The following is a 17,108-nucleotide window of genomic DNA, read 5'->3' as shown; positions in this document are numbered from 1 at the left end:
ATATATATGCAATATGCAACTGATTTTTACATGAATTAGTTTATCAATCATGTTAGATAATTCTGCATATGGTAAATAATAAACAAATATTGGTTAAAACTCTTTGAAATATTATTGATCATCATAGAACTCTACTATATGTTTCTAGAATTTTTATTGAAAATTTTCAGTTAAAATTCATTGGTTTGTTAGCATGAATAATGAGCTGCATCTGAAATGTTTAAGAAACTGTAGGTTCTAATATGTTACAACATTTTTTGACTGTGATAATACAGTAAAAAAACAAACTATCACGCATATTTTTTCAGAATTTATTACAGATATATATTTGAAATACTTCACATTTATGCACTGTTACTTTGGCTCTTTGTCTTATTTGCCTGTAACATGGAAAGGAAATACACTTGACATGTTGTTTGATGTAGATTTATCGAACAACATAAAATACATACATTCGTCAGGAAAAATGTTTTTCAGGTTTAAATCATCCAGTGACATCTAGACTGGTAATAGCACATCTTTATGTGAGGGGCAAAGCAAATCTATACTTTCAACAAGACAAAGTATTTATAAAAACAGTTTCTTTATAATGAAGAACAATATATTATCTTTTGGATGTGCTGGTCCTACGACCATAATGCAGCACCTTAATGAATATTAGTGCAAAAGTTATTTAAGGCACTTGTGTTTATATTTTGCACATCATGATGACATGTCATCTTGTAAGAACTGTAATGGACCATTATAACAACAGAGAAAACACTCACACACAAACACCTAAAAATGATAAAACTTAATGCATTAAAAGAGGGTTGAAATTGGGCATCATTTTGTCAAAATTTTTATATACTGGACCCACTCTAATTCTCCTGACATGAAAAGTTGATTGTGAAAAATGACTTTGGTTCCAGGAAAAGGATCTATAACGGCATTTGTGTTTCAGAATACATATCCACTCCTGGCTCCTCTTCAAAAGTTGCCTTGGCATCATCACCGTCAAGCTATATCGAAGACATGAAGTAGAAAGAAAATTATTTAGATATGTCAATGGAAAGTTCTTAACCTCATACTTTTCCAATTCTGTGTGCTTTTCAGAGATTTCAGAACTCTGGACAGTTTTCATTTTAGGGGGAACTATTCCTTTAAAACATGTGATTGCTGTTCTTAAACAACCTTGATTTAAAGAAACTCGAACAGCTTGAACAATTTTTTGGTCTCGGACAGTGCGCCACTTACATATTTCATCTCTTGCTCAGTGAAAAGTCGCCCAGTCATTAACATGCGCAGAGGAATGGTGAGTATCAGGACGAATGGTAGAGCCAGTGACACGGGGCTCGATTTCACCATCCACAGGACTGCCAGACACACCATCTGGATCGCAGTGAACACATGCATCCTACTGGTGCTGACCTGCAGAGGGAGACAGAGACCAGGATCAATTGGGTTCACATGCAAACAGCAACAAGCCTTAAGAATGTAATACAAGAAGGAAAACCCGGAATGCAAAGTACTCCAACAGAGTAATGGAAGATGTGAGAACTTCTGAGAGACACATACTTTGGTAGCATAGGGTTCATTGGGGTGATACTTCTTGGGAATAAGAAGGAGCAGCATTCGATCCCAAAGCTGAATACCACTGAGGGATGTGATTCCCATGTAGAGGAAGATTCCAAACAAAGCTGTAATTGGAATCATTTTTAGAATGGGCTCCATGAGAATGGACAGACCTGCCAACGGACAGACAAAGAAGATTTTAATGTAGCTTTAGGAAGTGTAGTATTGTGGGAATCATGTTTGGGAGAAGTTTAAAAGTTTGTCAACATACCAACAAGCAAAGCCACCACTACTCCACTGACTCTCTGTTCCAGAACTTTCTCAATCTCAGGTTTTGGGCCCTTGCTCATGACAGTCAGGGCATTGGCGTGAGATACGGATCGTACAGTTGCAGCACTCAACCAAGGAATGCCAAATATAGCACTCAGACCTCCCATGCTCACCAAGAGGAGAAGATCCATATGGAAGCCAGAACCCTTGACCATTTTTCTCTCTGGTTTACTCACAATCAGTCTTGAAAGACAAGAGACAAGTGAAAAGAAAATCATCAAAAAAAAATTCAAACATAACATAACTGTACATTCTACTTAATACAGTTAAGGTCAAAAGTTTACATACACCTTGTAGAATCTGCAAAATGTTAATTATTTTACAAAAATGAGAGGGATCATACAAAATGCATGTTATTTTTTATTTAGTACTGATCTAAATAAGTTATTTTACATAAAAGATGTTTACATATAGTCCACAAGAGAAAATAAAAGGTGAATTTATAAAAATTCTGTTCAAAGTTTACACACGCTTGATTTTTAATACTGTGTTGTTACCTGAATAAACCACAGTTGTGTTTTATGTTTTGTTTTGATTTGTAGTAGTTGTTCATGAGTCCCTTGTTTGTCCTGAACAGTTAAACTGCCTGCTGTTCATCAGAAAAATTCTTCAGGTCCCACAAACTCTTTGGGTTTTCAGCATTTTTGTGTATTTGAACCCTTACCATTGACTGTGTGATTTTAAGATCCATCTTTTCACACTGAGGACAACTGAGGGACTCATATGCAACTATTACAGAAGGTTCAAACGTTCACAGTTGCTTCAGAAGAAAGCGCAATGCTTTAAGAGCCGGGGGGTGAAAACTTTTTGAATTTGAAGATAAGGGTAAATGTAACTTATTTTGTCTTCTGGGAAACATGTAAAAGTATATTCTGTAGCTTTTGAAGGCCAGTACTAAATGAAAAAAGATGGTATTTTTGCAAAAAAGAATAATGTACACATCTTCATTCTGTTCAAAAGTATTCACCCCCAGCTCTTAATGCATTGTGCTTCCATCTGGAGCATTTAAACCTTCTGTAATAGCTGCATATGAGTCTCTCAGTTGTCCATACAGTCATTGTTGGAAAGAGTTAAAGTACACAAAAATGATGAAAAACCAAAGAATTTGTGGGACCTGAAAAATAGAAGATTTCTGAAGAACAGCAGGCAGTTTAACTGTTCAGGACAAAAAAGGGACTCATGAACAACTATCACTAAACAAAACAAACAAACAAACAAACAAACAAAAACAAGAAAAACACAGCTGTGGATCATTCAGGTAACAACACAGTATTAAGAACCAAACATATGAAAGGGGTGTTTTTTACAAATTTAACTAGCTTATTTTTTCTTGTGGACTATATGTAAACGTCTTTTATGTAAAATATCTTATTCAGGTCAGCACTGCTCCCTCTTATTTTGGTAAAATAATAAACATTTTGCTGATTCTGCAAGCTGTATGTAAACTTTTGACCTCAACTGTATATTCATACTGGGTAATTTTATGCTGCGCTCTTAAAAAGTTCCAAAAGGGTTTTTTTCCACAGCGATGGCATGAAATAATCATTATGGTTTTCACAAATAACCTTTTTGTGATTCTCAAAAAAAAAAAAAAATACTCTAAAGAACATGTTGTGCAATGGGAAGATTCCATTGCTATTAAAGATTCTTCATGGAATTTTCATTTTGAGTGAGAACAGAAAATAATTTCTCCTGTCTGATCCTGAGAGTTAATGGTGAATTTGCTTCTATCAAATCATCTTCTTTCAGAAAACATAACTCACGTCGTAATCTGAGACTCCAGGAAGATGAGGATGAAGACCAGCATAGCTGGGACAACAGAGGCGAACATCAGCCATATGGGGAAGCGCTTGTGTTCACCCATAGGGTTGATTAACCATCCCCGCATCTTAGGGTTGGACACCTGAAGACCCTTAGGCACCACCAGTTTCTGTGACACAAGTCAAAGGTCAGAGAGGTCAAGACAGTAACTTTACAGGATTGGATCTTAATTGGCATCCTAAAGTGTCATCTGTCTATAAAGGCAGCCATTAACCATCATCATTTAAAAAACAAAACAAAACAAGGAATCTACTTCTAATCTAAAATTAAAATAAGAATTTCCTCTTCATGTGGAATTCTATTAGAATTAAATAATATTTACAAACATACCTGAGTGTATGTATCCTCAATATTGATATCGATAGCAACCATGAGGAAAATTGCAATGGGAACTCCAAAGTCACCAAGCAAACGCCGAATCTATGCATCAAACATTCAGTTCTTTACATTAAAGTAACATACTTAATGAAAACGGCTATGAAGTCAATTTGTCAATTTTTTTACCTTGCCTGGCAGGAATTTGCCATTCTTGAACATGCGTAGATAGTATGCAATAGAGAAACAGCCAAACATGAGACACATGGACAGAAGAGCTGTGTTGGGATACGGCCGGTGCTGAACAGATCTCACGACAGACATATTGCCTGTAGCATTGTCCAGGAGTCTCTGATAGCTGACAACTGAGTGCCAAGGGTCCTCAGCTGTACTATTTAAATGCTCATAATTTAGGATAAGAGGGTGTTCTTTGAAAACCTGGAATCCAGGATGAAATGGAGAGAGAAAAGTTTATTATAGTACAATATTATAGCATAGTAAATAAAGGACACTACCAGTCAAAAGTTTGCTCATTGTTAGGTAATTGCTATTGTGTTCTGGGTGGTTACAAATTGCAGTGGTTATTTCTAGCCCAAGGCAAAGATCCCAATTGCTGGTCCAGCTTAGACAAGTAATATCACACCTTTCAACAAGCCACGCAATTTAAAGCTTGTAATGTGCCTTAGCAACCCCATTAATTACTATAATTTTATATTAGAGGGATTACTGTTGAAAAACTATTGGGAGACATACATTCTGATAAAGTAAATTAAGTCTTCTCTAGGTCATTTGCTTTTACATGGGTTAACAGCTAATTATGGTCTCTGTCTCTGGTTAACTCAATTTAAGCCAAAAGATACAAAAGTATAGGAATGGTTGCATGATAAAGATGCAATGAATGTGCATTCAATTGGCAAATAAAAAGTGTGTACCCTGCCAAGTTTAGCAAAGGTCTCATAGATGAAAATGAGGGAGATGAGGATGGAGAAGATCTCTTGAGTGAAGCGGGAAATGAAGCGGACCAGGAAGCTTCCTTCAAAGGCCACAATGACCACAACGATGACTACCAGCCAAGCACCAACCCACACTCGGCCAACAATGTACTCAATTTCCTGAGACTTACAGAACTACAGCCAGAAGAGAAAGCGTAATGGAAGAATTTCAATGAACTTACTAGCAATTACACAAGATTGATGCTGGTTTCAAATAGACTTTGTAAAGAGAGAGAACTCACATTAAAAAAGGCCTCTTCAAACACCAGCAGTGGCCCAGAAAAGCCAATAACTAGTACAGGTTGGGCAGCAACCAGGCAGAAGATAATGCCCAGCACTGAGGTGGAGATCATCAGCTCTGAAACACCCATCATGTTATCCACCTTATCAGCTGTGGAGAAAAGCGTAAGAGAGCCAAACAAAAATATATAAGGTGAGTTTTGAAGAGTCTAGATTTGTGTTGTTCACTGATTTCTGGTGTAAAGGATCAGCAAAAAACCATATGAAGACTTATGGGGCTAGAAAAATTACAAAAAGATTTAAATTTCATGATTTGAATTTGTCATATAACAAACTAATTTATTTTTACCATATTTTATCTCTTTGAAATTTATATAAATAAATTAAATAATGATTTTTTATTGTAGACATTAATTAAAATCGACTTGTTTTTCAGCCATATTTTATAGGTTTGCCTTTTCAAACAGCTTTGTAAACAGATTTTTTTTTTTTTTTTACATTTTTTGATCAAGTTGTAGTTATTACTTAAGTTATTTCTATAAAATTCAGTTAAATTCATTTTCAAACTGAATTTCTGGGTTTTGAATTTTAAAATTTTAGGACAACTAATTTTATTTCCAAAACTTTCAGAACAAATATTTAATATTTAGCGCCACAAAAAATGAATTTTCTAAAAGTTATAATTTATTAAATTAAAATATTTTAGTGGCTATTTTTAGCTTCTTTATAACTGAACTCAATCCAAGATTAAAATCAGATTTTTGAAATGCATTATGAAAAGTCCTATCAGATTTGAAATAGTATTTATTTAGAAATTTATTTATTTATTTATAATTATAATGCACTGTCCATGTAACATGAAACAAATGCTCACTTGTCATTCCTTCCCAGTATACTGTGTGGCATTCACTAGTGCAGTGGTTCTCAAACTTTTTTTTTTTTACCAGGACCACCTCAGAAAATATTTGGCTCTCCAAGTATCACCATAATGACCAACATTAAAATACAGTAGTGTAGTATGCCTAACTATTCAGCTACAGTTCTGCACAGTTCAAAGGCAGGGCAGTTTTATTCCTAATAAGAATATTTATTGTTGTCAGCCACTTTAACTTAAAATACACAGTTTGAACAATAACACTGCACAGTGCTCATGTACAGGTAAATAAAAAACTTAATGATTAAATTAAAATGTGTTGTACTTAAAAGTTAAATAAAAACTGTTCTGTACTTAAATGTAAAAAAAACTTTACTCAAATAAAGACAAAATTAAAACGTATTGTTTTAACATTCACTTATATTTAATTTAGTGATTCCTCTGCGTACCACTAGAGGGAGCCTGAGTACCACTAGTGGTACACATACTACACTTTGAGAACCACTGCACTAGTGAACACTGACTAAGAAAATGTTTTCTGTCTTCTCTTTCCACACTGACAGTGTGACAGTGACTGCCTGGCATTGTAAACACTCAGTCCTATTGTAAATGGGAAACAAATGGGATTGATGTGCAGTGTGACTGATACCTTCTTAAGGCTAAACATACTGACCAAGGAGACCGCCAAAGGTGATGGCAGGTGAGAGAGCAGCAAAGTAGATAAAGATGATAGCAGCGACGACTTGAGCGTTCAGAGCATCAGTGATGTCACTTTTGTAGTACTGGTACCGTCTCTTCATGTCTCTAATCATGCCACCAAATGGAACACCAGTTCGTGCTAGAGGGTCTTCTGGAGGGGGTCCTGAAGATTTTGAAGCTGTGGGAAGAAAGATTAGCATTACATGGAACACCAGTACATGCTAGAGGGTTTCATGGAGGGCTCCTAAAGATTTTGAAGCTGTGGGAAGAAAGATTAGCATTACATGTTTGTGCTTTGCTTTTGTGAACAGTGAGATTTTCATATAATAAACCCTAATAGAGAGATCATGACCCAAAGTTTGTGATGACCACCTGACCACTCTATTGCATGTGCAGTAGAAGAACTGCTGCAGGTATATGCACATATACACTTAGATTAAGCTTGTGTTGTAATTTGTGTACTTTATGTGTGCTTACGCTTGCGAGGTTTGACATCCAGGCGGAGTTTGGGGTCAGATGGGCGGAGTCTGTCATGCAGTAGTTTCTTCTGGAAGGGGATGAGTGATGTTAGCAGGGACTCGTCCTGAATCTCAGTGGGTGGAATCACAATGCAGCAGTCCATGAAGTCTCCCACGGCTTCAATCAGCTCCCGGTCACTCTGAGCCTGGAAAGCCGCTTGGTTAAACACCTGTGTGTGCAGGAAAATCAAGACAGAAACAACTTAAACTTTATATATTTAAAAATATGTTTTCCTTATTCATAACATGCAGTAAGGCATGAATATTTAATACAATTGCATTATTATACTGTGGACATGATCATAAAAGTGTACTTTAAAGAATACTTCTTTAATATAAAGATTGCATAGATCGCTTTCTAACTGATGTAAAAGTCATGCTAAATTTAAATATGTAACTGTTGCAATGATGGCAGATTTGCTTTTACTTTGTCAGCTAGTAGTGCTGCCATCGCTCGGCCACACTCATGATAGTCCATGTCAGTTGTGGTTGGGCCGATCAGGATGAAGATGAACCGCACAGGCACAGGAGTTTCCAGAGCTGACTCCAGCACCACAGCATCCCGCAGACGCACGAATGCTATTGTAGGCCTCTCCAGGAACTCCAGAGCACCTTACATACAAACCAGCATAATTTAGCGTAAAAAATTAAATCAATGTTTGCTAACAGAAACACATGACAAACAGACTTTTCAGTGTAAATGATATAATGATAAACTCAGCATTGTCATTAAAATATTCATTTGGAATTTATGTGATTCTCACCTACTAGCACCATCGAGGCCTCTGCAGTATCAGCTGTGTCCCTCTTTAGTTGAGAATAAAACAACATAGTCAAAAAATGTCAAAGTATATGTTATTGTATTTGAAACCGAGAAAATAAATGATAGAGAATGTTATAGCTATGCTCAATCAAAACGGTTTAAACAAGAAATCTTGTGCTCACTTTCTCTGTGACAGAGAATTTCTCCATTTCCATGCCTGAAGTTAGAGGCTGGGTCTCTACAGACTGGCTGGAGAGGGAGAAATAAATAAAATTGATGATTTTAAATGTGAACTGCTTCAAGATGACTACTGCTTTCAACAGCAAAAAGCCTGGGAAAAAATTAGAACATGCAGCCTCGCAGAATCTGCAAAATGTTAATTATTTGACCAAAATAAGGGGGATTATACAAACTGCATGTTATTTTTTATTAAGTGCTGAACTGAATAAGATATTTCACATAAAAGACATTTACATATAGTCAACAAGAGAAAATAATAGTTGAAAATAAATGACCCTGTTCAAAAGTTTACATACACTTGATTCCTAATACTGTTGTTACCTGAATGATCCACATCTGTGTTTTTTTAAATTTTGTTTAGTGATAGTTGTTCACAAGTTCCTTGTTTGTCCTGAATAGTTAAATTGCCCTCTGTTCTTCAGATAAATTCTTTTGAATTTTTCCACAAATGTTTTGGTTTTTCAGCATTTTTGTGTATTTAAACGTTTTACAACAATGTATGATTTGGAGATCCATCTTTTCACACTGAGGACAACTGAGGGACTCATATGCAACTATTACAGAAGGTTCAAACGCTCACTGATGCTTCAGAAGGAAACACAATGCATGGGTGTAAACTTTTGAACAGAATGAAGATGTGTACATGTTTCTTATTTTGCCTAAATATCATACTTTTTTCATTTAGTACTGCCCTTCAGAAGCTACAAAAGCTTACATTTTTCCCAGAAGACGAAATAAGTGCAATTTACCCTGATCTTTAAATTCAAAGGCTTTCCCCCTTAATGCATCGTGTTTCCTTCTGAAGCATCAGTGAGGGTTTGAACCTTCTGAAATAGCTGCATATGAGTCCCTCAGTTGTCCTCAGTGTGAAAAGATGGATCTCAAAATCATACAGTCATTGCTGGAAAGGGTTTAAATACACGAAAATGCTGAAAAAGCAAAACATTTGTGGGACCTGAAGGATTTTCTTAAAAACAGCAGGCAATTTAACTGTTCAGGACAAACAAGGGACTCATGAACAACTATCACTAAAAACAAACAAAAAATACAGCTGTGGATTATTCAGGTAACAACACAGTATTAAGAGTCAAGTGTATGTAAACTTTTGAATGGGGTCAATTTTATAAATTCAGCTATTACTTTCTTATGTGGACTATATGTAAATGTCTTTTATGTGAAATATCTTATTCAGGTTAGTAGTAAATAAAAAAATAACATGCATTTTGTATGATCCCTCTTATTTTGAAAAATAATTAACATTTTGCAGATTCTGCAAGGTGTATGTAAACTTTTGGCCTCAACTGTGTACTCAGTAGTTAAAGACACCTCACATAAAGAGGGATTGTAATTTTTTCGTAATGTTACAATGGCATAGTAAAGTCTTTTTTTGTTTTTATTTACTGAACTATCTGTCTTTAAATTCTGTTAATTCTGCAATCCACCATTTGTACTGCAGTTTATATCTCAGCTATAGATCAGAGAAGAGATCTGAATTGCTTTTGTATTCTAAATATTTTAGACAATTTTTTTGCGTTCCGTCTATCTGATTTACATGAACGCGCCAGGTGTTGGCGCTACTTCAGTGCTGTCTTGTGAAGTTTAACGGAGACAAAATAATTTACAAAATGGAAATACTTTCTGACGTTTACAGAGATACATACTTAGTTTAAATGGCTCAATATACAGTACATTTCATGTTCAGCCCGCAGCAGCCTACTCTGTTCTATTTTCAGACGTCTTGAACAACATTTGTATATCTATATAAAACTATATATATGATGTTGTCCCATGCGGGGAGAATTTAGCATTTCAGATTACATTCCAAACACAAAGCCCACCACGTGGACTAGTTAAAACAACGCGGTTTTCGCTCAGTACACAAGTTAGTAAAACATTTTAATTACTTCTGCCTTAATTGATTGACTGATTGATTTATTTAATTTGTGTCAAAAATGTGTTGTTTGTAGTACCTCTGTTTGTGCATTAATGCTTGAAGAACCTTATCTCTGTCCCCTGGTTGAATCTCCTTTTTGCTAACCAGGGTATCCACAATCTTCTCAATAATACTGGAGAGTGTCTTCTCCTCTCTGTCCAACATCATCACACCTGATCCAAGCCAAAATAGAAAAAGAAAAGAAAAGAAAGAAAATAAAAAAAGACAATAAAGAGAGAGGAAGACAAAAGAGAAGAAGAGGGCTCTGACTGAGCCTGAGCTTTACTACAGTAAACATAAACACTAAGGACACAGCTGAAGAGCACAGGTTGAGCTGGTTTTTCAGAAGGCTAACTATCTACTACCATCTCATTTGAGCCTGTGTAGTGAAGTTACATTCTTGCTCACATTCCACACTTCCTAATAACCAAGCTAACTAACTGTCAGGACATGACTGAATCCTGAATACTAAATTGCTTAATAATAATGATCAAGATTTGATTACAGACTTTTACATTGTTACAAAAAAAAAAAAAAAAAAAAAAAAAAAGTTTCAAATAAATCCTGTTCTTTTGAACTTTCTATTCATATATTTTTTTTAATATTGATAACTGCCATTGATAATTAATAATAAGATGAAGAAATGTTTCTTGAACAGCAAATCGGCAGATTTCTGAAGGATCAGTTGAATTTTCATTTTCATCTGAAAATTCAACTTTTTAAAAATCCAACCATTACAGGAATAAAATAGTTCTTTTAAATTGTAATAATATTTCACAATGTTACTGTTTTTACTGCATTTTGATCAAATAAAAATAGTACACTAGAGTCAAAACTTTAAAAAGTCTGACCAACACAAAATATTTGAATGGTAGGCCTATAGTGCATATGGAAATATCTCTCTCTCTCTCTCCTTCGGCTTGCTCCCCTTTTTTTATCAGGGGTCGCCACAGCAGAGTGGTCCGCACAGCCGATTTGGCACAGTGTATATGGAAATAACTAATAATGCTTAATAACTAATAATGTATAAATACCTATAGATCTATTATCCATTATATACTGTAATGTACAGAGGTATATAATGTTATATAATGTCTGGCAGTCTACTGAAGCAAATCTGAGCTGAGGTTTGACCCCATAATGACCTCACAGGCGCTCCCTCACCCGTGTTCATTGCCCTGCGTATCTGCACCAGACTCTGAAAGGTGAGGCAGGAGATGTGGGACGGGCCCCAGCGACCTGCTTCAACATCATAGGTCTCTTCATAGCCCGCCCATCTGCCCCTCTCCTGCCAGTAGCTCTGCTGGTTTGGGTTCTTCACCGACTCATTCATCTCCACAAATTCCTGACCACAGATAACAATGAACTATTAGTATTCTGTTTCTATAATACATAGGTACACAAACTAGCACAATGAATTTAAAGTATGGATAATTGATTAATAATTGTTTACGCATATTTTGATGATTTACATAATTACATTAATTTGTTTTAAATTCTTATGCTGCACACTTGAATTTGTTTTGTAGGTTTTGTCAGATACTAAAATGTGTGATTGCAATTTATTTTAAGTAATTGAAGACATACATACTATATGTACATACTATAAACTGTAAAAAACACAATTTGTTGAATCAGCTTAAAATAATTTGTTACCATGCAGACTTTGAAAAATGTTAAGTTCAGCCAACTCAAATAAATTTAGTCAACTTGAAATGTTAAGTTGTACTAAGGGAAAACATAGATATTTGAGTTGACTAAACAAACAATTTGGTTTGTTAAATTTAAAAGCTGGGCTTGTTACCCAGCTGCCTTAAAATTTTAAGTTGAATGAACTCAAATAACTAAGTTGTCACTTTGTACAACTTAACATTTTAAGTTGACTAAACTGTTTTGAGTTGACCGACCATAAAATTTTAAGGCAACAAAATTAACAAATTGTTTTTACAGTGTAGGGTTAAAAGGACAGTTCACCCAAAAAGGTTACATCTTGTCATACTATGGAAGTCAATGGCTTCCAGCAGCTGTTTGGTTACCAACATACTTCAAAATATCTTCCGTTGTGTTCAATAGAAGAATGAAACTCATAAAGGCTAAGGAATTGGTTTAGAGTTAGTTGCTTGTAATATGCATAATTGACTACAGTATTACTATAGTAAGTACATGTAACGTGACATTAAAAGAGAGTATTACCAAATGTGCTTAATGTGGTAACTTCTAAATCAGTTGATTTTATTAAAGTATTAATTTTAACATTTTGCTACAGATTAGATCATGTCATTTTTGAGGGTCAGATCAAGTAAAAATTGATTCTGAAGGTAACAACTGCATGTTACAACTTTGAGATGTCATGCAATATCTTAGTGTCCTTCTTGTTCTACTGGTTGTTATAATTCAAAGCAGAGATGTAGACAATTTAAACATGATGGCTGGACCTCTGGCTGTGACCGTGTGTGTATGTGTTTCCTGTTCACTGATGACTGATAAATTAAAGCTCATGTTTACCCTCCAAACACCAGGAGTGAGAGTGGCACATGCCAGAGTGCAAATGTGGAAACTTATCAGTGAGCGTGTCTGTGTGCTTGTCTGTCATGTTAATCATATTAGTCATAGTCATATTAGAATCATGGTAAACTGTTCAGAATTGAAATATGGATGTATGTAAGTATGTTTGCTTACCAGTGTCCTTTATTATTGGTGTTGAAGTTCACATTCAGAGCAGCTGAAAAACAAAAATTCTTTTAAAAATCTTAAAACCTTTTTTTATTGTATGTGTTTATTATAAATTTGATATTTTTGATACTACATGCAATAATAATTATAATAAAAAACTATGACCTATAAAATAAATTACATATAAATCATATCTATAAACAAAAAAGTTAAATCAAAACCCCAACAATAAACCAAAGGAATTTTGTGTATCTTCATTATTGCACAGAGCACAGAATAGTATTAACATGCAAACAATATTTTGATCTATTGATCTATTATACTATAAAGACATTATTCAGTCATTTAAAAAGTACAGTACTTAAGCTGACTGCTAATGTTCTGTTGTTAAAGGCTTAACATTATGTTGCTGTTGTACCTCTAGAGTGATACATTTAGCTACTAAATCTGGTGTGTGTGTCTGTTTTGGGTTAATTTGTGTTGACCCTTGTACATGAGATTTGTGTAAATAAGGTATGGTTCAATTAATATGGTTCAAATAAATTGAACCATACATTTTGCTCAATTTGTGTTATTGTTGTGCTCCACAAGTATACATACAGGTCATCATTTTTGCTATTTGCATAGTTATATAGCATGTTTTTAGGTATCTAATGTATTTAGGCTTTTGTATTTAAAGTAATTCCATTCAACATCCAATGAAATATAGCATTTCAGTATTAAATTGCAATTCTGAATAGAATTTTATAAATATTTCTATATATACTCTCTATAACAGTAAAACCCAGTTTAAAATTAAATTAAATTAAAAATGACAAATATTTAAAACAAAGCACAACTAAATTGAGAAGCAATAATAGTGACATTAATTGCACTTACCTTAAATATTGAATGACAGCCCCAACTGTTCAAGCAATGTTCTCTGTCACAGACACTCAGAAAAGTGTGCAGACCTTTATAAACTCTGTGTGCACCTGCAGATATCTGACACACCTCTACACACACTCCCTATACTGTATATACACTATTAAAATACCTGCAGACACTCATCTAGATACTTTCAGGCACATATAAACTCAAAAGAGTACTTGAAAAAAGTACCTAATATCTTAATGTCATTGCATTAAAAAGCTAAATCAAAAAGTATATCAAACATCAAATGATCAGTTATTATACAGAATGACTTTTGTATGCACACACATTCAAAAAAAAAAAAAAAAAAAAAAAAAACAAGTAAACCAAAAAAAAGGTTGTTAGATTATATAGAGTAAATACTGGGTTTTAAATGATAAAGTACCATCATTGCAAAATAAATAGTTTCAAACAAATCAAATGATTGTTTAAAAACAGTGTTCGTTTGTAGAAGCCACTTTCTTTGATATTTACAAAGTATCTATATAATTTTTGGACCGACTGTATACAGTTGCAGATACATTTGACTAAACACATTAAAGTATAAAGTTTAAATGTATCCATATTTCTTTTGTCTTTTTCTTACACACACACAAACACACCCAAGACGATATGTTCTTGAAGTCACCCATAATATTGATGCAGTAAACAGTATGCCTTGATAACTGTGGACTGGTTGGAAAGATCCAACCAGTGTGTGTGTGTGTGTGTGTGTTCACTGTATCTTATCACACTGACAGAGAAGGTGTCACCTACACACACTCTGGTGACACTAGTTTCCTCTTACCTTTAACATCTCTATGAAGTAATGCCTGAGGAACATTCTCCTCTTCTCCTCCACTTCACCTCTTGTCACATATCTTTCTCCATGCAGGCTCACAGGGTCAGGTCATAGCGTCCATTATGACCTGGCTGCATTTATTTGATCAAAATAAAAATAGAAATATATATGCAAAATCAGGTCCAAATATGCTTTTACAGAATAATATGTCTAGATAACAAGATATAATAGAAGTCTAAATATTGGCAAATAGTAAATCTTGTTCTCTTATAAATTCTGTACGAGCCAGCTGTACTTTAACACATGTCTTGTTCTTGTTATAGACCAGAATATCCTGGTACTTCCAATCTCACACTAAATCTGAAGCAGAATCTGAAAGAAAATAGAAAATATCTCAATAGATAACTTTGACAGCTTAAAAGCGTTTATGCAGTGCAGAAAATGTATTGCCATGCAGGAAAACAATGGTTCTCAAACAACCTTGGATCAAATTTAGTGCATAAAGGGCAAAAAAAGAAACTCTGAAATGGGAACAAATGTCTTCTGGTTTTTGTCACGCATTGGTGTTATTGTCTTAACACTAACGACTATGACAGTTCTGTACATAATGGTTACAGATGTTGCATACTGTAAGAGAGCAAAACAGGACCAAAGGTCCCTCTGGGTAAAAGGCCCTTTTGATTTTATTCTCTACCAAAAGACTAAATAGTAACAAACATCACCACAGCACATCACAACATTCTTCAATAATCTGTTTTATGTACAGCTTTGAATTTCGAAAATCTTTGCAATCATTTTTTACAGTGTGTTCTGATATTAATAAAAATTAAATAAACAGATACAAATATGAATTTCTTGATTTTCACATGATTATTTTATTGTTAATATTTATTATTATTATTATTATTTTTTAAATAACACTAATCACTATGACAGCTCTATACATAATGGTTACAGATGTTGCACAGATACATACTGTAAGAAAGCAAAACAGGACCAAAGGGCCCTCTGAGTAAAAGGTTCTTTCGATTTTATTCTCTACCAAAAGACTAAACAGTAACAAACATCACCACAGCACATGTGTTTTTAACATATTTCACTGAAAAAAAAGAAAGAAAAAAGGAATTGGCAGAAACACTTATCACTCAAAATTCCTAGTAATTTTCACAATAACAAATAGAAAGTAACACATTGAATTAAACATGAAATTCTGAAGAAGAATGACTGAAATTGTATTTTTTTAAAAAACATGCTTCAATAATCTGTTTTATGTACTGCTTTGAATTAGAAAATCTTTGCAATCATTTTTTACAGTGTGTTCTGATATCGGTAAAAATGAAATAAATAGATAAAAATATGATTTTCTTGATTTTTACATTATTATTTTATTGTTAATATTTATTATTATTTTTAAAATATAACTAACCAGGTCTATTTTTTTATTGCTTTTATAATGTGTGAAATTATGGGTTAAGGCATGTTGTTCTGCGTCATAGCTGATTTTCTTGAACACGCTATGGAAATTACCGCAAACTTGACAGCTTCTTGTTCTGAGTGAGTTCTCTGATTTGTTCCCATGTCTTCTCAGAAGATTTGTGGTGTCTTGTTATTCTCCATCCATGAAAATGATCCTCCTTGGGATAAGAATGTGGTATATTTCCTTTCCCATTTCCTTTGTTGTGTTTGGATAGTTCTGCTTGTTCTGTAAATTATAGTAATATGGTGAATGATGGCATGCAATTCATCATTCCTTCAGTAGTTGTTTCCGAGTGCTCCGTAAGGTTTGTTGACCCTGTTGGCTTTCGCAGTGGTTCCCAGACACAGATTGTCAGGGGTGAGGCCATCTGACTCCATTTGTGGTTGAAACCCCATGATTTGATGATATTTCACACAACATTAACCAAAACCATAGGACAGATTTAGGAATATGTGCATGTCTTTGCATAAACTAAAAATCAAACCCAAGCATCATTTATTTTAAAGAAAGATGGAACAAGTTTTTCAAATAAAATATCTCACAGAAACAAATCAAGGTCTCTGATAAGTTCTTGGTCCTCATTGTTCACTATAATGCTATGAACTGAAGAGATTTTTGTAGTAATCTTATGAAATATGCTTGTCTAATTTGTACTATTTTTAATTGTGTTTTAGGTCCCTCTGTAAGTCATTGTGAAGAGGGTCAACCTTGCATCTGGCAGGCTGACATGGGTGGTCCCTCCATCCCTCCAGGTATAGCATCTTACAAAGCCGGCAGGCATTGGTTGCATCTGGCACCATGGTTTGAGGTGGTAGTTTTAGTGTCTTGTGAAAACCACTAGACTAGGGGTGTGTATTGTAAATACATCATTTAGTTTTAGTTAAGTAGTGAATCATCCAACCATACTTTTGATAATGAAGACACTTAAAACTTCCCAGAGCTCTCTGTCAAGCCTGCTCCTACAAGTTTCTCACACTGCCACCCCA

At 34.5% G+C, this 17,108-nt stretch overlaps 1 protein-coding gene across 1 annotated transcript; it reads right to left on the bottom strand.

Moving 5' to 3' along the window:
- Positions 1–280: 280 nt before the first annotated feature.
- Positions 281–13,915, bottom strand: slc4a1b (solute carrier family 4 member 1b (Diego blood group)). The gene is made up of 18 exons (XM_051123537.1): positions 13,832–13,915; positions 12,959–13,001; positions 11,444–11,624; positions 10,317–10,452; positions 8,289–8,355; positions 8,108–8,150; positions 7,771–7,955; positions 7,303–7,513; positions 6,800–7,003; positions 5,255–5,403; positions 4,953–5,147; positions 4,210–4,458; positions 4,036–4,125; positions 3,648–3,814; positions 1,826–2,067; positions 1,558–1,727; positions 1,237–1,410; positions 281–1,001 (listed from the first exon to the last, which is right to left on the bottom strand). The coding sequence occupies exons 3-18, from the start codon at positions 11,610–11,612 to the stop codon at positions 921–923; spliced, it is 2,532 nt and encodes an 843-aa protein (XP_050979494.1). The 5' UTR covers positions 11,613–11,624; positions 12,959–13,001; positions 13,832–13,915; the 3' UTR covers positions 281–920.
- Between the last annotated feature and the right edge of the window lie 3,193 nt (positions 13,916–17,108).

This window comes from Labeo rohita, chromosome 12, assembly GCF_022985175.1.
Source record: "Labeo rohita strain BAU-BD-2019 chromosome 12, IGBB_LRoh.1.0, whole genome shotgun sequence".
In the NCBI taxonomy this organism is placed as follows: domain Eukaryota; kingdom Metazoa; phylum Chordata; class Actinopteri; order Cypriniformes; family Cyprinidae; genus Labeo; species Labeo rohita.
Note: the sequence above shows the minus strand (reverse complement) of the source record. Positions and strands in the feature narration are given on the sequence as shown.

What these genes read in the sequence shown, in the direction of transcription:
- slc4a1b (XM_051123537.1), bottom strand. Translation starts at nt 11,612, where the DNA reads ATGAATGAGTCGGTGAAGAACCCAAACCAGCAGAGCTACTGGCAGGAG. An exon ending in GCATTAATGCACAAACAGAG is followed by an intron (nt 8,356 to 10,316) that starts GTACTACAAACA and finishes CTCCCTCTCCAG; the next exon opens with CCAGTCTGTAGAGACCCAGC. An exon ending in CTGGAGTCTCAGATTACGAC is followed by an intron (nt 2,068 to 3,647) that starts GTGAGTTATGTT and finishes TTGTCTTTCAAG; the next exon opens with ACTGATTGTGAGTAAACCAG.